The 18567-nt window shown below is 42.6% G+C and overlaps 2 protein-coding genes across 12 annotated transcripts in view; one reads left to right on the top strand and one right to left on the bottom strand.

Annotated features, from left to right (window-relative positions):
• The window catches only part of rasgrp3 (RAS guanyl releasing protein 3 (calcium and DAG-regulated)), a 562943-nt gene that overhangs the window by 153586 nt on the left and 390790 nt on the right, over positions 1 to 18567 (bottom strand). The gene's annotated exons all lie outside the window — the stretch shown is intronic.
• zswim8 (zinc finger, SWIM-type containing 8) overlaps positions 1 to 18567 on the top strand; it is a 58015-nt gene that overhangs the window by 35766 nt on the left and 3682 nt on the right. For both annotated transcript variants that reach the window (XM_025897303.1, XM_013267701.3), the window contains exons 17-26: positions 997 to 1318; positions 2454 to 2600; positions 4088 to 4310; positions 5434 to 5723; positions 5824 to 6047; positions 8706 to 9203; positions 10227 to 10404; positions 11796 to 11969; positions 12059 to 12178; positions 17746 to 17924. In XM_025897303.1, the coding sequence (XP_025753088.1) occupies positions 997 to 1318; positions 2454 to 2600; positions 4088 to 4310; positions 5434 to 5723; positions 5824 to 6047; positions 8706 to 9203; positions 10227 to 10404; positions 11796 to 11969; positions 12059 to 12178; positions 17746 to 17924 (2355 nt within the window). The remainder of the gene's footprint in view (positions 1 to 996; positions 1319 to 2453; positions 2601 to 4087; positions 4311 to 5433; positions 5724 to 5823; positions 6048 to 8705; positions 9204 to 10226; positions 10405 to 11795; positions 11970 to 12058; positions 12179 to 17745; positions 17925 to 18567) is intronic.

The following is an 18567-nucleotide window of genomic DNA, read 5'->3' as shown; positions in this document are numbered from 1 at the left end:
CATTGGCATCCTCGAAAGAGTGACCTTTATCCTTAAGATGCAGATGGACTGCTGAGTCTTGTCCTGTGGAGGTGGCTCTTCTATGTTGTGCCATGCGCTTGTGAAGTGGCTGTTTGGTCTCGCCAATGTAGAGACCAAACAGCCACTTCACAAATGACTCTCGGCCATTTGACCTTAGAACTGAAGAAGCTTCTCGGATGAGAGGTGAAACGTCTTCAAGCAACTTAAAGAAGTCCAGACGCTTTTCTTTGCAAACTCCTTTGACTACAATGACCTGGATGACTGAGAACCTTCACAGACAAGTTTAACAGGATATTTCCATTCTCAGGTGTCTGATACCCCTTGACATTCATCAAAAGAATTATCATCTCTTCTTTCTTTCTCTGATAATGATATTAGGTAATTAATTAGTACAAAGAATGTTAAATGCACATCTTTTTTGGTACAATAACATTGGCTCAGGAGGTAGAGCAGGTCATCTACTAGCAGGTCATCTACTGATCTAAAGGTTGGTGGTTCAATCCCTGGCTCCCCTTAGTCTGCATGCCAAATATCGTGGGCTAGATATCAACCCCAAGTTGCTAATGGTAGTTAGTAAGCACTTAAAAGCATAGCACACAGTGCTTGGGTGTGATTGGGTGAATGTGGCATGTTGTATAGAGCACTTTGAGAACTCCGGAGGAGTAGAAATGCGCTAAATAAGAATCAATCCAGTCCATTAGAAGGTTCTGCTTGTATTAGGTAGGTTAGGTTTTTCCTTGGAGTAAATTGTGACTATCACCAGTTAATATGTTCACACAGATATAAGTATGTAAAGATGGGCTTTAACCAAGCACATTGATTGAACACACCCGTCTAAGATTTTTGTGATTTCCAAACTTTGGCATTTCATGTTGCTCCTGTGGATCTCTGTTGTAGGGTGTATGCAAAGTGTAAGTGTTTTCTTACTCACTGTGTCACTGTGTTCTCTTTTTCCTGTCCACCCCCCATGCTCAGATATTGGATAAGCTGTTGGACAGAGAGAGTCAGACCCACAAGCCCCAAACTCTAAGCTCCTTCTACTCAAGCAAGCCAGCAGCTGGCAGTCAGCGTAGTCCATCCAAACATACAGCCTCCAGCCACAGTGGGGTGGGTGGGGCCACAGGAGTTGTCTCCAAACATGCTACGTCATCTTCCTCAGCATCTACTTTGGTGGCTTCATCCTCAAGCTCTTCCTCTGCTCTGACAATTTGTGGAGAGGGGGTGGCTCCTCAGGCTGATCTCAACCCAGTGCCCAACAACACTGCAGGGGAGAGTGCCGCTGAGACCAGGGAGCATGGTAAGAACCCCATTACCACGTCTCTTGGCTTCCACCTGTCTGTTCTTGTCATTCTCCAGGCACAAACATCCACTTGGACGTTTTATTACTGAATTTCAAATATATTTCTAATAAATGTCATTGTATAGTTTTGTATATGTTCAGTATAGCTATATTAAAAATAAAGTATAAGTAAGTAAGTATAAAAGCTGTAAACAATTGCGTGCGTGCATGCATGCGTGCATTTCACACACACATACTACATACATGGCTACAGACCAGGACATACTTACTTGTCTGTGGCTATGCAGCCTTATACACAACAAACTGTGATATACGGAGTATTCTGACACCTGTCAATCAGAACCAGCAAACTCTTTCAGCAGTTAGGTCGCTGGTTGCTAGTTCACCACTGTTCCTCCCTTGGACCACTTCTGATAGGTTCTGACCACTGCAGACCAGGAACACCCCACAAAAACTGCAGTTTTGGAGATGTTCTAATTCAGTCATCTTAGCATCATAATTTGGTCCTTGGCAAACTTAAAATAGAATGGAATAGAATAGCCCTTTGTTGTTGTACATATACAACAAATTTGTGGGTGCTCCACCCGACTACTATCCAAGAAATATGGCTAAAAAAGCAGTAATATAACTAACATAAATGATAGTATACTTAACAAAGTCTAAATATGATTAACGGGACAGAAAGACTGAAATCTAAATAACAAAATTAATAAAAAGCACACTGTATAATAAAGTGCACACGGTAAAAATTAGGCTGTGTAGTTACAAGGTGGCTTGAGTGTAGTAGAAAAGACTTCAGTGGAGTTCAGTAGTGGCATTTGTACACAGTTAAGGTGTGAGTGGCCTGAAGGATGAGTGTTACTCAGGACCATGTGTCAGAGTGAGTGAGGGTGGGTGGGGAATGGAGATCTGTGGATGTTTGCTGTCCGAAACTAGCTAAAAACCTTAGGCTTACTCGTGTTTTCTGTTTCTACCACATCAAAATGTTCATCTGTTCCCTAATGTATACGACCCAACAGGTCCCATGATGAAGAGGTAATGTGTTCCTCACTACACCTGTCACCAGCCACAGTAGTGTGTGTGTGTGTATGTGTGTGTAAAGAAATCTCATGATCTGTCCGCGCTTTTTCAGATGGGCCTTCATCTTCAAGTGACCAGCAGAATGACATTGCTTCATTTAAGGAGGCCACAGTGCCCAGTCGGTTGGCACTGGGGGCACGCTGTGGATATAGCCAACGCTGCTGGGGCTCACCTGTACGGCAGAAGAAAAAACACACTGGTACAGTGTTACTATTATTAAGATTGATATTATTATCTATACTTTTTTCATACCATATACTGCTTCCATTCGTTCAGAAAAAATGTCGACATGAGATGTGTACTTTTCATTTTTGGCCTGTTTAATATGTATAAGTGGTACTTTTTTCAGGCCTTAAACCTTAATGAAATGCTCCACACTCTTATATTATATATACATACACACACACACACACACACACACACACACATATATATGTGTATGTATACAGGGAGTGCAGAATTATTAGGCAAGTTGTATTTTTGAGGAATAATTTTATTATTGAACAACAACCATGTTCTCAATGAACCCAAAAAACTCATTAATATCAAAGCTGAATGTTTTTGGAAGTAGTTTTTAGTTTGTTTTTAGTTGTAGCTATTTTAGGGGGATATCTGTGTGTGCAGGTGACTATTACTGTGCATAATTATTAGGCAACTTAACAAAAAACAAATATATACCCATTTCAGTTATTTATTTTTACCAGTGAAACCAATATAACATCTCCACATTCACAAATATACATTTCTGACATTCAAAAACAAAACAAAAACAAATCAGCGACCAATATAGCCACCTTTCTTTGCAAGGACACTCAAAAGCCTGCCATCCATGGATTCTGTCAGTGTTTTGATCTGTTCACCATCAACATTGCGTGCAGCAGCAACCACAGCCTCCCAGACACTGTTCAGAGAGGTGTACTGTTTTCCCTCCTTGTAAATCTCACATTTGATGATGGACCACAGGTTCTCAATGGGGTTCAGAGTTTTTCTTCTTTTATACCCTTTCTTGCCAGCCACGCTGTGGAGTACTTGGACGCGTGTGATGGAGCATTGTCCTGCATGAAAATCATGTTTTTCTTGAAGGATGCAGACTTCTTCCTGTACCACTGCTTGAAGAAGGTGTCTTCCAGAAACTGGCAGTAGGACTGGGAGTTGAGCTTGACTCCATCCTCAACCCGAAAAGGCCCCACAAGCTCATCTTTGATGATACCAGCCCAAACCAGTACTCCACCTCCACCTTGCTGGCGTCTGAGTCGGACTGGAGCTCTCTGCCCTTTATCAATCCAGCCACGGGCCCATCCATCTGGCCCATCAAGACTCACTCTCATTTCATCAGTCCATAAAACCTTAGAAAAATCAGTCTTGAGATATTTCTTGGCCCAGTCTTGACATTTCAGCTTGTGTGTCTTGTTCAGTGGTGGTCGTCTTTCAGCCTTTCTTACCTTGGCCATGTCACACTGTATATATACACATATATACACACACACACATATGTATATATATATACATATACATACATACACACACACACACGTATATATGTATGTATGTATGTATGTGTGTATGTGTGTATATATATGTGTGTGTGTTATATATGTGTGTGTGTGTATATATGTGTGTGTGTGTATATATATATATGTGTGTGTGTGTGTATATATATATGTGGATGTGGATGTTTTTTGATAGGTATGGCGAGTATTGATAGCAGTGCTCCAGAGACCACCTCAGACAGTTCTCCTACTCTCAGCCGGCGGCCAATGCGGAGCGGCTGGGCAGCAGCATCTTGGGGGCGGGGTCAGGACAGTGACAGCATCAGTAGTTCGTCATCTGATTCTTTAGGCTCCTCCTCCTCCAGTGGCTCTCGCAGAGCAGGAGGTGGGGCCAGAGCCAAGAGCACAGACACAAGCAGGTAAACTTGCACATCTTTAAATTGGGTGCATACTTAATATGAGATGTATGGAAAAGATAACTGGAACTTTGCATTTCTTTAGTTGGATCTGTGAAAAATGCCAAAGATAAAACAGTTAGACAGACATAAAATGGTATTATTGCACCAACAAAATGATTCCCAACGAGCTATCAGGCGAAAACTCTGCATATGTAGTCATGCTGCACAGTGGGGGTGCTTTTTTTTTGTTTGTTTGTGTTTTTTAAATGGAGGAAAGTTGGAGCACAAAAGAAGATGTGGGAGGCCTAAAACTTATCTACAGCAGGATAATCCCTAAGAAATAAGAAAAAAAATCCAGCAAGGACCTGACATAAGACCCAAGAGATGCATTTAGCCCTCCAGTTGGTCTATGTACTGTTCACTGAAACCTCATTAGAGCTGGTCTTAGTGAGTTATGGTGGCTGTCAAGAAACAGTTTCTAAGGAAGGGAAACTGGTAGAAATCTATGACAACAGGTTTGATGGAGTGATGAATCCAAATTTTACATTTTTGGATCAAATTATTATTAAATTCAATCCAGTTTTATTTATATAGTGCCAAATCACAGCAAAAGTTGACTCAAGGTGCTTTATATTCTAAGGTAAACAGATAATACAGAGAAATGGATGTTCAGCTATCTGCCCTGATAGTTAGAAGCAAGGGGAGGAAGACAGAACAACATGTGGAAGAGAGTCAGAGACTTATAATAACTAATGATTAAACACATAATGAGTGAATAAGAAATGCCCAGTGCATCATGGGAAGCCCCCAGCAGCCTAGGCCTATTGCAGCATAACTAAGGGACTAAGGGTCACCTGGACATCCTGATAATAAGAAAGGACAGTAGTCCAGCCTAGAAGTAAGAAATGCTTGAACTAATTCTTGAGTGCTACACATATTGCACAAATGCAGAAAAGCAGTCTTACATATTTGTTTAATATACACATTGATGGACCTAACGGATCAAAAAACTCATACTACCCTATAGATTTAATACTACTACAAAATGAAATATATTAAACACTATGGTTACATAGTGGAAATCCACAGTTTGTGTATATATTTTAACTAATGTTAATTCATCTGTCATAAATTCTTTGTTTAGGTACAAAGGACGACGTCCTGAGTGTCATGCCCCCCATGTGCCCAACCAGCCCTCAGAAGCAGCAGCTCACTTTTACTTTGAACTGGCTAAGACTGTGCTGATCAAAGCTGGAGGAAACTCCTCCACCTCCATTTTCACTCAGCCCTCAGCCAGCGGGGGGCACCAAGGTCCACATAGAAACCTGCACCTATGTGCCTTTGAGATTGGCCTGTATGCTCTTGGCCTCCATAATTTTGTATCACCTAACTGGTTGTCCAGGACCTATTCCTCCCACGTGTCCTGGATCACGGGTGAGCAGAAGTGTGGCTGAAGGAAAAGGATAATGGCCCATGTTCAATGGCCCTCGTTAGTCACTTACTTTGCCTCCTGTGTCTTTTTTTTTGTTATCAGGCCAAGCCATGGAAATCGGCAGTGCTGCCCTCAACATTTTGGTAGAGTGTTGGGATGGTCACCTGACCCCTCCAGAGGTGGCATCCCTTGCGGACCGAGCATCGCGAGCAAGGGACCCCAACATGGTTCGGGCAGCAGCAGAGCTGGCCTTGAGCTGCTTGCCTCATGCTCATGCCCTGAATCCTAATGAAATCCAAAGAGCCCTGGTGCAGTGTAAAGAGCAGGTACTGTGGGAGGGGGTTTGCACAGGAACTTTCCACTAAAGGTTAAAGGCATGTCTAGTGAACAAACTGACAAGATTATAAGTTAGACTGTAACTAATTCTAACTGTAACTCTTTTTTTCTGTTTTTTTTTTTTAAAGGGACAGAGTATACTAATTAACATGACCACTACTGTACAATATAAAGCGCCTTGAGGCGACTTTTGTTGTGATTTGGCGCTATATAAATAAAATTGAATTGAATTGAATTGAATAGATCCATAACTATTTTAGACAATTATAAAATTGTTTTTTTAGCTGTACTTTTGCACACCACCACAGTACATTATAAAACAAAGAATCAAGATGTAATGGAAGTGCAGACTTTTAGCTTTAATTTGATTTTCATTAATTGCATTGCATTAAGTGATTAGAAATAATGACTGTTTCTAGACAGCCATCTTTAGACCATTTAATGGTTTTTCTTTATTTATATTAATATTTTTTACATAAAATTTTTTATTTTTTACGTAAAAACTTAATGAAGACATCAAATGTATGAAGCAAGAAACACCTATAGGAGCTCGCTAGACCCAAGAATCTTTATGGAATTATGTACCAAAGAAAATATTGACAGATCACTTTACAAATTCACTTTTAGAATCCTTAAAGTAGCCACGCTTTGCTTTGTTGACAGCGCTGCAAACCCTTTTCCTTCTCTCAATGAACTTCATGATGTAGTCGCCTGAAATGGTTTCACCTCACAGGTGTGCCTGTCAGGGTTCGTTTGTTGAATTTCTTGCCTGCTTAATGGGGTTGGGATTATCAGTTGTGTTGTGCAGAAGTCAGGTTGGTAAACAATCTCCTGAAGTGCAGTCATTTGTGTAGCAGAAGAAGAGCAGTGGGGAAAGAACACACCGCTGGGAGAGGCCGGTACTGATGGTTTGTGTGTGCACAGGATGGTCTATCATCATTTTATCATGGTGGAGTGACATGGTAGATGGTAAATGGACTGATTCTTATATAGCACTTTTCTACTCTCCCAGAGCACTCAAAGCACTTTATCAGCTATATGGTATGAACTGGATCATGTCTATGGAACAAAAGGATGTCATATTGTTTGATAGAAATGAAAATGATCAACCTACAGGGAGCTGAATTCAAAGACACCCTGAATATCATAGTTAACAAATGATGTGGCAGGATTGTTCATTTTGCTCAAGTTTCATTGCAGCACCTCAAAATAACCCTCTATAGTTTGTATGGACCCCAGATGTTTGTATTCATGCCGGACAACATAGGGGCATGCTCTTAACGAGACAGCAGATCCTGGAGGATCTCCTCCCAGATTTGGACCAGCGCATCACTTCAATAGAATTTAAAAACTGGCATATAGTTTGAAGTCTGAACTTTCAACATAATTTGAGCTGGAGACTCATTGCAGCTGCAGCTTGTCGCTATGTCATCTTAAATTGGTCATGTGATTTGGAGGCACTGGCGTGTCCGTCGACCCCAGAGAGTTAAGAACACGCACCTTTGTTCCTTTTTACAGAGTGTAACAATCAACCGCCTGTGTTGAAATCTAAAAATGCCCATGGTGTTGATTCAAAATGTGCTCTGGCACAATCATAGGCATTGGTTGCTACTGACAACAAGAAATAAAGCCGGTCTGCGCTATGGGCTGAACCATTTTATAGTGGTGGAGGGGGGGGGGTAACACTACGCAATATATTCAGTTTTGGAATTTCTATTCAATATTAATTGTAGCTAGGCTCAAAATGTTAATGCTAGCTTGTTTTCTTAAACAACACTGCCATATAGAAAACTAGGGTGGCACTAGGGGTGGCAAGAGATTATTTTAGGGTGGCACATGCAACCCCTGGATCCGCCGCTTGAAGAATGGGACAGCGTTCCTCTCAGAAAATCCAGCATCTGCTCACATCAGTTGCCAGATATTTACAGACTTGTTAAAAAAAGAGGGGATCCAATTGAGTTTTATTTATATAGCAGTAAAGCATGACAACAGTCATCGATATGGTACTATGATTTAACCATGTAATGTAGGTTAATGATACTGTGAGGGGAAAAATGGCCCTGTTGCAACTTTTCTGTTGCATCCAGCCACCAAATTTAAAAGAAGTTCATATTTTTCGTAACATGGTACATTTTCTCATTTTAAGCAATGTTTTCTGCTTTTTAATGTGAGTACAATATTGTTTTTTATAATTTCAAATATCATTGCATTCTGTTTTTGTTTACATTTTACAATGTCCCAAATTTTTTACTGGGTTTGTAGAGATGCAATTCAAGTCAGTTTTAATGTTGTTTCCTTAGCAGTCAGTGATATTACATCTTTTGGATTTATGTCGGGCTTCTCTAATTATCAAAGTAACTATCAAATATAACCTGAAATTTAACAAAAAATGTTATTTCGTGCATTTTATGTCTTGTGATGTACTGTCAAATCCTGCACTTAAAATATCTGGTGTGGCTTATTTTGTGGGAATATCTGAGTTATGAGGAACTTTACTGTGAAAGTGGCTTATGGCAGACTGCCATAACCTTAAACTAATGACCAAGCAGCAATATTACATAGCCCATGTTTCCAAGAGTAATTTAAATTTCATTCATTAAACTTTTTGCTTCCTCATCTCACTTCCTCTCTGTCCTGTTTTCCTCTAGGATAATGTCATGCTGGAGAAGGCCTGCATGGCAGTAGAGGAAGCAGCTAAGGGTGGAGGTGTCTACCCTGAGGTTCTGTTTGAGGTGGCTCACCAGTGGTACTGGTTGTATGAGCAGTCAGTAGGTGGAGGATCAAGCCAACAGCGGGAAACATCCGGCCGATGTGGGGCAAATGGCGGTTCGGGCAGGAGGCCCCCAGAGTCTAGCTGTGTTGTTCTTGACAGTGGAGCCAACATGGAGTCTCCAGGGGTAGCAACAGTCACAGCTTCCGTCACTGCCGCCGCCGTCGTACCAGTTATCTCTGTAGGGTCCACCATTTACCAATCCCACGCTATGCCTGGCCAGGCTATGGCTCACCCGCACACCCAGGGCCTCCACCCATACACCACTATCCAGGCCCATCTCCCCACCGTCTGCACGCCCCAATACCTAGGGCACCCTCTGCAGCATGTGCCCCGGCCCACTGTCTTCCCTGTGTCTGGGGCTGCATATCCACAGGTCAGAGCACAAATGAAATTTATAAGTATGATTTTTGATAGTTTTGACTCAACTATGTTTTTCATTGTCTTTAAAGTCTTTTATATTCTTCTTTAAAAATATTTTATTGCAAGAGGTTAAATTCACAGGGAACACCCCAGAAAATTAGAAAACACAAAATAATGCCAAGCTGAAAGACATTGCTACACTTGAACTGAAAAACAAAAACCAGGATGAGAACATATTGACACAGTGAAGAAATATAGCGCATATAGCAGATAGACAGACATACACGTACATACATTTTTCAGGAGTGTTTCCGGGGACTGTTCCAGAAACATCAAATATGGTTTGTTGTAAAGGTACGACTGTGTTAAATCTAGCAACAAAATGATATGTTATTGTATCAGGTATAGTGTTCAACACTGAAAAGTGTATGTAGTGGTCCAAACAAATGAAGGTGTATTGGTGTAGCGTTATCAAGTTTTCGACCCCTAAAGATTTAATGTAAGGCAAATTAAATTACATGACAATGACAAAAGCCCAACATACACAAAGAAAAAAGAAGCACAGCACTAATGATCTCATAGGCAGCAACTTTTTGGATTACGTGTTATTAGTTCTTTCTTTTATTGTTTACTTTGTTAAGTTGTCTGGCTCCTTGGTAGCAAAATTTAAAGAAATGAAGGCTACTTTAAGACTTTTGCACATTACTTTATATGAGAGATCTTTAAACTTATCTAACAGTTTCATAATTATAGATACTGACGGCTTTTATAGGAACTGGAAAAGCTTCTACAACTCCTCAGGATCCTAATGTCAGACAAAGAGACGATTCTTATATCCAGTGCTGTGTATGAATCACAAATGTTCTCACAACTATTAGTAGTAGTATTGTTTGTTTTTTTTTTATATGTGCATCTCGTTAATTCCTAGTTTTTATTGTTTTGTACAGCACAGTGACTATATTTTGTGACAGTTCTCTCTCTAGACTGTTCATATTAATATGCAAATAAACTATGCATTTTTGCTTAACTGCTTCAGGGAATGCACCCAGCGTTCATTGGTGCCCAGTATCCATTCTCAGTGGCCACTGGCCCTCAGCCATCAATGGCAGCCACGGCTGTCACCTTCCCTGGTGTTCCTGTACCGTCCATGACTCAAATTGCTGTCCACCCCTACCACACTGAGGCTGGTCTGCCACTCAGCACCACTGTAGCAGGTTGGGACTACTTTATGTTTAAGATCAGCAGTTTTTAATTCTTCTGAATTAAAACTTTTTTTTTGCTGGTAATTTTACATGGACTCGTTTGCATACAGTTGTGGTCAGAAGTTTACATACACTCATCGGAAGCATGAATGTCATGGTTAATTTGGGGCTTTTAATAATTTCTTTGAACTGCTCTTTTTTTCAGGGTAAAATGATTGTATAGCATAAATCTATAATGACTTTAAAAACAAGAATTGGGTGCACAGGTTTAAATTTAATTTGAATTTTCTGTAATAACACAGGGTCAAACGACTAATACTTAATCCCTTAGCAAGTTAAACCTCAACCAGATGCTTTTGTTTGTCATCAACAAACTTTTGGAATAATTCTGGCTAAATATTTGTCCACTCTTTTCGGCAGAATTGGGAGAGTTCATTTAAATTGGTCAATTTCCTGGCCTGAACCTGGCTTTTAAGCATACTCCATGAATTTGGCTTTGGAAATCTTATTCCATAAGTTTCATGTTAGCCTGCTTTCCGAAACCAACTTTGATGTATATTTGAGGCCATTGTCTTTTTGAGACACCCACTTGTGTCCATGCTTGGACCATCTAGCTGTTGATTTGCATTGAAGTTAAAGAATTCCGTCATTATTCCATCTGCTTTGTGCAGTGTACCAGTACAACTGGCAGCAAAACAGCCCCACTGCCAAACTTGACAGTTGGTGCAGTTCTTAGAGTTGAAAGCCTGACTTTTTACTCCAGTAAACATCCTCTTGTCATTGTGGCTATACCTCAGTCTTTGTCTTATCTTCACCATAAAACCTTTCTGTTAGAAGCCATTTAGCTTGTCTGTGTGAACAGTTATAAATTCAGTCAGAGGGCCTCTTTCTTGGTTGGCACCGTCTTGGTCCATGGCAATGTCTTCTTCAAGACCTTGGTGAAGCATCTGAATAACGTGTTTGAACTGATTATCTTAGAATCTGCAGTTGCTTAGGAATAGCTCCAAAAGACCTTCCCTGTTTAAATCCTCATTCTCCTTCTTAGTTTAACTGAGTTCTTCGGACTGTTCGGACTGATCCTTTTTATGCTCCAAAAAGAAAGTACCCGTTGTAGTGAATTGCAATTACTAACAAAAATATAATAGAGCTCAGCCCTGTCAAGACATTGCAGAACCTTCAGCACCATGTATTTAACAACTTGACTATATGTATGTATTTGAGCATAAATGTATATTTTAGACCATGTGTGAATTGGAGAAAACCTAAAATAAACGTAAACTTTTGTTTTTTTTAAAGCCACTGAAGATGTACATTCATGCCCTTGATTAGTGAATGTAAACTTTTCACAACAATTGAATCTTGTCATTGCTAACCAGTGTACTGTGTCTGTTAAAATGTTGTAGTTGGTGGTGTTCACCCTGGCCCCACCATCCAGGCCATCCAGGGAGCATCTCTGCCCTCTCTATCCTCTCAGCCTGGCTCCTTGGTCAGCAGTCCTTTCCCAGCAGAAGATGAGCAGCACAGCCAGCCCATTAGCCAACAAGGCCTGCACTACTTGCATTCTGCTTATAGAGTTGGTGAGTAGTTTATGTTCTCGGATTATATTTTAGCCTAAGTAGTCTGCATTGTTAACAGAATAAATGTGTATTCCTCGTCTTTTGTAAAGGCATGTTGGCATTAGAGATGTTGGGCAGAAGGGCTCACAATGACCATCCCAACAACTTCTCCAGGAGCCCTCCTTATACTGAGGACGTCAAATGGCTGCTGGGACTTGCTGCCAGGCTAGGTGAGACCTTACCAAATAAAGGGACATCTCTGGCTGCACTGACCTGGACACATTTTTGTATTCTGTTTGAAATCAGGGAAGTAAGATAATAAAAGAAATACTTGCTACAGAAGCCAATTTTAAAAAAAAAAAAATACAAAAAAGTGAAGCCTTCAATAATATAGTAATGTGCAAGGTCTTTAGACATCCATTATTTCTTTGCATTTTGCTGGGAAATGGCAAATAGATGCAACAATGTTTTGAAACATTTGGAAAAATAAATGGAAATAAAGTATATAAGAAAATCTGTCAAAAATGTTTTAGTACGACTTTGGCAAGCTACGAAGCCGCACTGGCTGATGGATTGTTTGAGCATTACGGCTACCATAGTCAGGAGCCTCACAGAGTAATCTGGGTCCTAAATTCCATCCGCTTCAGGTCCCGAAGTCAAACGAACACTGCAGCATCACTGAGAGTTAAAAACTGTCTAAATGCTTTCATCTTTAATAAAATGATCAGCGTTGCTGCTTTACCAGGTGTAACAATTAAGTTTAACTTCCAGGCATCCATGAAAACAGAATTTATTACATTTAATGGAGTTAGAAGTTAGCAGGAAGTTAGCTTGTTAGCTTCCACCTAAACATGATATAGCATGTTCTGACTGAGAGATTTCTGAAACATTCAAACGTACAGCTCTGCTATCACTTCCAACATAAATGAAGACAGAAAACTAAACAGCAGTGACGTTTGTAGGGTTACTGAAGTTGGGCTAGCTGGTATATAATGATGTGCTACGTGATCGCTAGCAACACAGCTATGTTAGCATAACATAAACACAGTGAAGCTGGAGGATGAATGCTAACATTTTTCCACTCAATAAAAGTTAACGTGAGGGTTCCCGATGGTTAGGGACAAATGCAATCGCATGGCAGGATGCTGTAAACGGACCGAAATTCAGTCAGGAGAACAACTGAGATAATCCATCCACAATATGAGGTTAGTCATTAATATCAGAATCAGAAAGGGTTTTATTGCCAAATGTTGAGCAGGTTTACAACATTAGGAAATTGCTGCGGTACTTAGTGCAAACATAATGTTATACAACGCTTAAATAGACATAAAAATAAGAATTAAAAGTGCTAAGAGGATAGATATGTACATGAGTGCAGGTGGTGATCAGTGCCAGACATGGAATGATGCAGTGAACACAGTGTAGGGTCATGTGTTATTGGTGGGAACAGTCATATGGTTGTTGTTCATGAGTCCAACAGCAGAGGGGAAGAAATTGTTCTTATGGCGAGACGTTCTGGTGCGAATGGACCGGAGCCTCCTGCCTGAGGGGAGCAGGTCAAACAGACTGTGTCCAGGGTGAGAAGGGTCAGCTGTGATCCGAGCTGCACGCCCCAGTGTCCTGGAGGTGTACAGGTCCTGCAGAGGTGGGAGTTTGCAGCCAATCACCTTCTCAGCAGAGCGCACAACACGCTGCAGTCTCTGTTTGTCCCTGATAGTGGCTCCAGCGTACCACACGGTGATGGAGGAGGTGAGGATGGACTCGATGATTGCGGTGTAGAATTGCATCATCGTCCGTGCTGGCAGGTTGAATTTCTTCAGCTGCCTCAGGAAGTACATCCTCTGCTGGGCTTTCTTTATGACGGAGGTGATGGTGGGCTCCCACTTCAGGTCCTCGGTGATGGTGGTACCCAGGAAGCGGAATGAGTCCACAGAGGTGATGAGGGTGTCAGTCAGGATGATGGGGGGGAGTGGGGCTGTGTGCTTCCTGAAGTCCACAATAATCTCCACTGTCTTCTGGGCGTTCAGCACCAGGTTGTTGTGGCTGCACCAGGACACTGCAATATACTGCAACAACATGGTAAATGGTAAATGGCCTGTATTTGTGTAGCGCTTTACTAATCCCTAAGGACCCCAAAGCGCTTTACACAACCAGTCATCCACCCATTCACACACACATTCACACACTGGTGATGGCAAGCTACATTGTAGCCACAGCCACCCTGGGGCGCCTCTGTCAGTGCGCCCCAGGGTGGGAATGGGAATAGAGCAGCTGTGAGAGAATTCAACATTAATGAATCAATGGTACAGAAGTGGAGGAAGCAAGAAGAAAGAGTTGAGTAAAGTTTGACTTATCTGACTGTTTTGTTTCACTTAATACGCCTTATAATCCGGTGCGCCTTATGGTCCGAAAAATACGGTAGTGCAAACTGTATTACTAAACTATATGAATACTAGGAAGCGAAGAAAAAGAAGAAAGGGTACCATAGATAACTATGTGTGGACTCTCCTACCTCTTCATCTGTCACAGAAAAACAGTTAGTATACAGTTTTATAGAGAATGGCTGGAATTTCCTGAATCAGAATCAGAATCAGAATCGTGTTTATTGGCCAAGTATATGTGCAGACAAATACAAGGAATTTGGTTCCGGTAGATGGTGGCTATCAAGCACAGCAATGTAAAACACACACACACACACACACACACACACACACACACACACACACACACACGTCTATATATACATTACACATGCATACACATACATACACAAAGCTGTGTAAACCAACTATAAATAACTAAACTTATGTACATAAAATACAGAAATGAAATGAGGTGGAATGAATACTACAGAATGTACATAAGGTGCAGTTGCAGTCTGGCAGTGGGGAGCAGTGTGACAGGTCAACTGTTTAGGAGGGAGATGGCGAGGGGAAAGAAACTGTTCCTGTGTCGGGTGGTCTTGGTTTGCAGGCTTCTGTACCGTCTGCCAGAGGGCAGCAGGTCAAAAAGTCTGTGTCCAGGGTGTGAGGGGTCTGTGATGATTTTCCCTGCCCGTTTCCTGGTTCTTGAGAGGTACAGATCCTGGATGGAGGGCAGGGGGGCACCGATGATCCTTTCTGCTGCCCGTACAGTCCGCTGCAGTCTGCTCCTGTCCTGTTTAGTGGCTGCACCATACCAGACTGTGATAGAGGAGCACAGGACAGACTCAATGACTGCAGTGTAGAACTGGGTCAGCAGCTCCTGTGGAAGACTGTACTTCCCCAGTTGTCTCAGGAAGTACATCCTCTGCTGGGTCTTTTTGAGGATGGAGTTGATGTTGGTCTCCCACTTCAGGTCCTGGGAGATGGTGGTACCCAGGAACTTGAAGATCTTCACAGTCGACACAGGGCTGTCTGACATGATGAGGGGGGGCAGAGTTGGGGGATGTCTCCTGAAGTCCACTGTCATCTCTACAGTTTTAAGAGTGTTCAGCTCGAGATTGTGCTGACTGCACCAGAGTACCAGCCGCTCAACTTCCTGCCGGTATGCAGACTCATCACCATCCTGAATGAGGCCAATGACGGTGGTGTCATCTGCAAACTTTAGGAGTTTAACAGCCGAGTTCTTGGAGGTGCAGTCATTAGTGTAGAGGGAGAACAGTAGTGGTGAGAGGACACATCCTTGAGGGGCACCAGTACTGAGGGACCGAGTTTCAGAGGTGATCTCCCCCAGCCTCACTTGTTGCTTTCTGTCTGTCAGGAAGCTGGTGATCCACTGACAGGTAGCTGGAGACACGCTGAGCTGGGAGAGTTTGGAAGAGAGAAGTTCAGGCACGATGGTGTTAAAAGCCGAACTAAAGTCCACAAACAGGATCCTGGCATAAGTTCCCGGGCGGTCGAGGTGTTGCAGGATGTAATGCAGCCCCATATTCACTGCATCATCCACCGACCTGTTTGCCCGGTAGGCAAACTGCAGAGGGTCCAGCTGGTGGCCTGTAATGTCCTTCAGATGGGCTAACACCAGTCGTTCGAAGGATTTCATGACCACAGACGTCAAGGCGATAGGTCTGTAGTCGTTCAGTCCTGTGATGGTGGGTTTCTTGGGAACAGGGATGATGGTGGAGCGTTTGAAGCAGGATGGAACTTCACACAGCTCCAGGGATCTGTTGAAGATGCGAGTGAAGATGGGAGCCAGCTGTTCAGCACAGGTCTTGAGGCAGGAGGGTGAGACACCGTCTGGTCCGGGGGCTTTCCTGGGCTTCTGTTTCTGGAATAGTCGGCTCACATCCTCAGTGTGTATTCTGAGTTTCAGGGAGGAGGAAAGGGGGGTGGGAGGTGTGATGGAGGTCGTTGAGTCTGGATTGGAGAGGGTGGTGGTGGTCGTTGAGTCTGGATTGGGGAGGGTGGGGGTGGTCGTTGAGACTGGATTGGAGAGGGTGAGGGTGAAGGGGGGAGAGGTGGAAGGTGTGTTGGGGGTCAGTGTCTGAAGCGGTGTCTCTGGGGAGGGGAGGGTGAGGCGTGGGAGTCTGTCTGTCTCAAACCTGCAGTAGAATGTATTTAGCTCGTTGGCCAGGTCTTTGTTTGCTTCAACAGTGGGTGGGGGGCGTCTGTAGCTGGTGATTTCCTGCAGGCCCCTCCACACTGACGCAGGGTCGTTGGCTGAGAGCCGTTCTTCCAGCTTCTGGGAGTAGATCCTTTTAGCTGCTTTGATCTCCTTGGTCAGTGTGTTCCTGGCCTGCTTGTACAGGGCCCTGTCACCACTTCTGTAGGCGTCCTCCTTAGCCTTACGAAGATGTTGGAGTTTAGGGGTGAACCATGGTTTATTGTTGTTGTATGTGCAGAAGGTCTTTGTTGGCACACACACGTCTTCACAAAAACTGATGTATGATGTCACAGTGTCCGTGAGCTCATCCAGGTTATCAGATGCAGCTTCAAAAACAGTCCAATCAGTGCAGTCAAAACAGTCCTGCAGTTCCTGCTTTGCTGCGTTAGTCCACTTCTTCACAGTTTTGACTACAGGCTTGGCACGTTTGAGTTTTTGCCTATAAACTGAAGAGTTCTTTATGGCAATAAGTGTGAATCGGTCTGAGGGAGAAGGACCTCTGCTGCCTCAGACGTGTGGAGTGGAGTGGGTGTGATGGGTTGTCCATGATGGAGAGCAGTTAGCTCAGTGACCTCCTGTCCCTCACTGACTGGAACGCCTGCAAATTCTGACCAATGATGCTTTCAGCCTTGTGGATTAGTTTGTTCATCCTGCTGGTATCTCTGGCACTGATGCTGTAACCATTCATATGCCTGACAACCCAACCGTGAAGCCAAATAAACAGGCTTCACTCCACTCCACAGCTTCCACTTCCTGGCGTAGGACCCTAATTTTAGGATAAAATTAAATATAGGAAGTAATGAAGGGTCCTATGTCATTCAGTTTCAGACAGTTAGTCCTCTTCTTTTGTGTAGGTTTCCTTTTTAGCTATTTTAATTGATGCTGGCTTAGCTATAAGCTATTATCCTCTTAAGATTGTTTTAAGAGCATTTCAAGAGATAACAGGATTAACCACTCCATGGTCATTTTCAGTTAAATTGTAATCTGTCATTTTTTTTTTCAATCTCTTCCACAGTTGATTTATTATTTGAAATGTTATGGATGATCTGTGTGTTGGCTGAAGTTTAATGCAAATCTGATTAAGACGGAGGTAGGAGTCAACTCAGGCAGCAATCCCTGGATCAATTACTCCTACCTCCATCTTAATCACTGTTACTCCTTCCTGTCTACATGGCTCAAGGCTGACTTTTTCTTTCTCTGTCTATCTTGCCAGGAGTCAACTATGTGTACCAGTTCTGTGTTGGAGCAGCAAAAGGCGTCCTCAGTCCATTTGTCCTGCAGGAGTTAATCATGGAGGCCTTGCAGAGGCTGAACCCTGCCCACATCCATGCCCATCTTCGAACACCTGCTTTCCAACAGCTTGTCCAGCGCTGCCAGCAAGCCTATCTGCAGGTACATCATATTCACTGCAATATTCATAATGGGGTTGATGACAAAGAATAATGGAGGTTGGGCTGCAGGACTGATTCCCACAAGTGTCTCATATTTATCAGTAATTAAAATCTTTTACAGCCAAAAATGTAATTCAGTCAAATCAAATAAAACAAAGCTTTTCAGTAAGAAGAGTAAAAAGTATCAGACAAGGGAAGGCACGATGGAGCTGTTGTGAAAATCCAGGTTCAGCCATTATTTGTCTACGTGTGTTGGCAGGACCAAGTGACTGTCCCAGAAATTTTAATTAACAAATCTGCAGACACGGTTACTGTAACCAACACTCTTTATTATCGTACACACGAGAGAGAATACATCCAGCAAGATGGCGTCATGCACTCTCTGAGATGGAAGTGGAGCTCCCACTCCTTTATACATTCACAAAAAGGGAGGAAGTAACAAAGGCTACGTTCACACTGCAGGTGTTAATGTTCAATTCCGATTTTTTGATCAAATCCGATTTTTTTGTCTGCTTGTTCACACTACAAATAAAATGCGACAGCAAACGCGCTCTAGTGTGAACGATCAAAGCGGCCCACATGCGCAAAAGAAGACGTCACACACAACGCGCTCTGTTTAGACCCAGAGGAAACAATATTGTTTG

This window comes from Oreochromis niloticus, linkage group LG13, assembly GCF_001858045.2.
Source record: "Oreochromis niloticus isolate F11D_XX linkage group LG13, O_niloticus_UMD_NMBU, whole genome shotgun sequence".
Lineage (NCBI taxonomy): Eukaryota > Metazoa > Chordata > Actinopteri > Cichliformes > Cichlidae > Oreochromis > Oreochromis niloticus.
The sequence above is the reverse complement of the archived record's forward strand: the minus strand, read 5'-3'. Positions and strand labels throughout refer to the sequence as shown.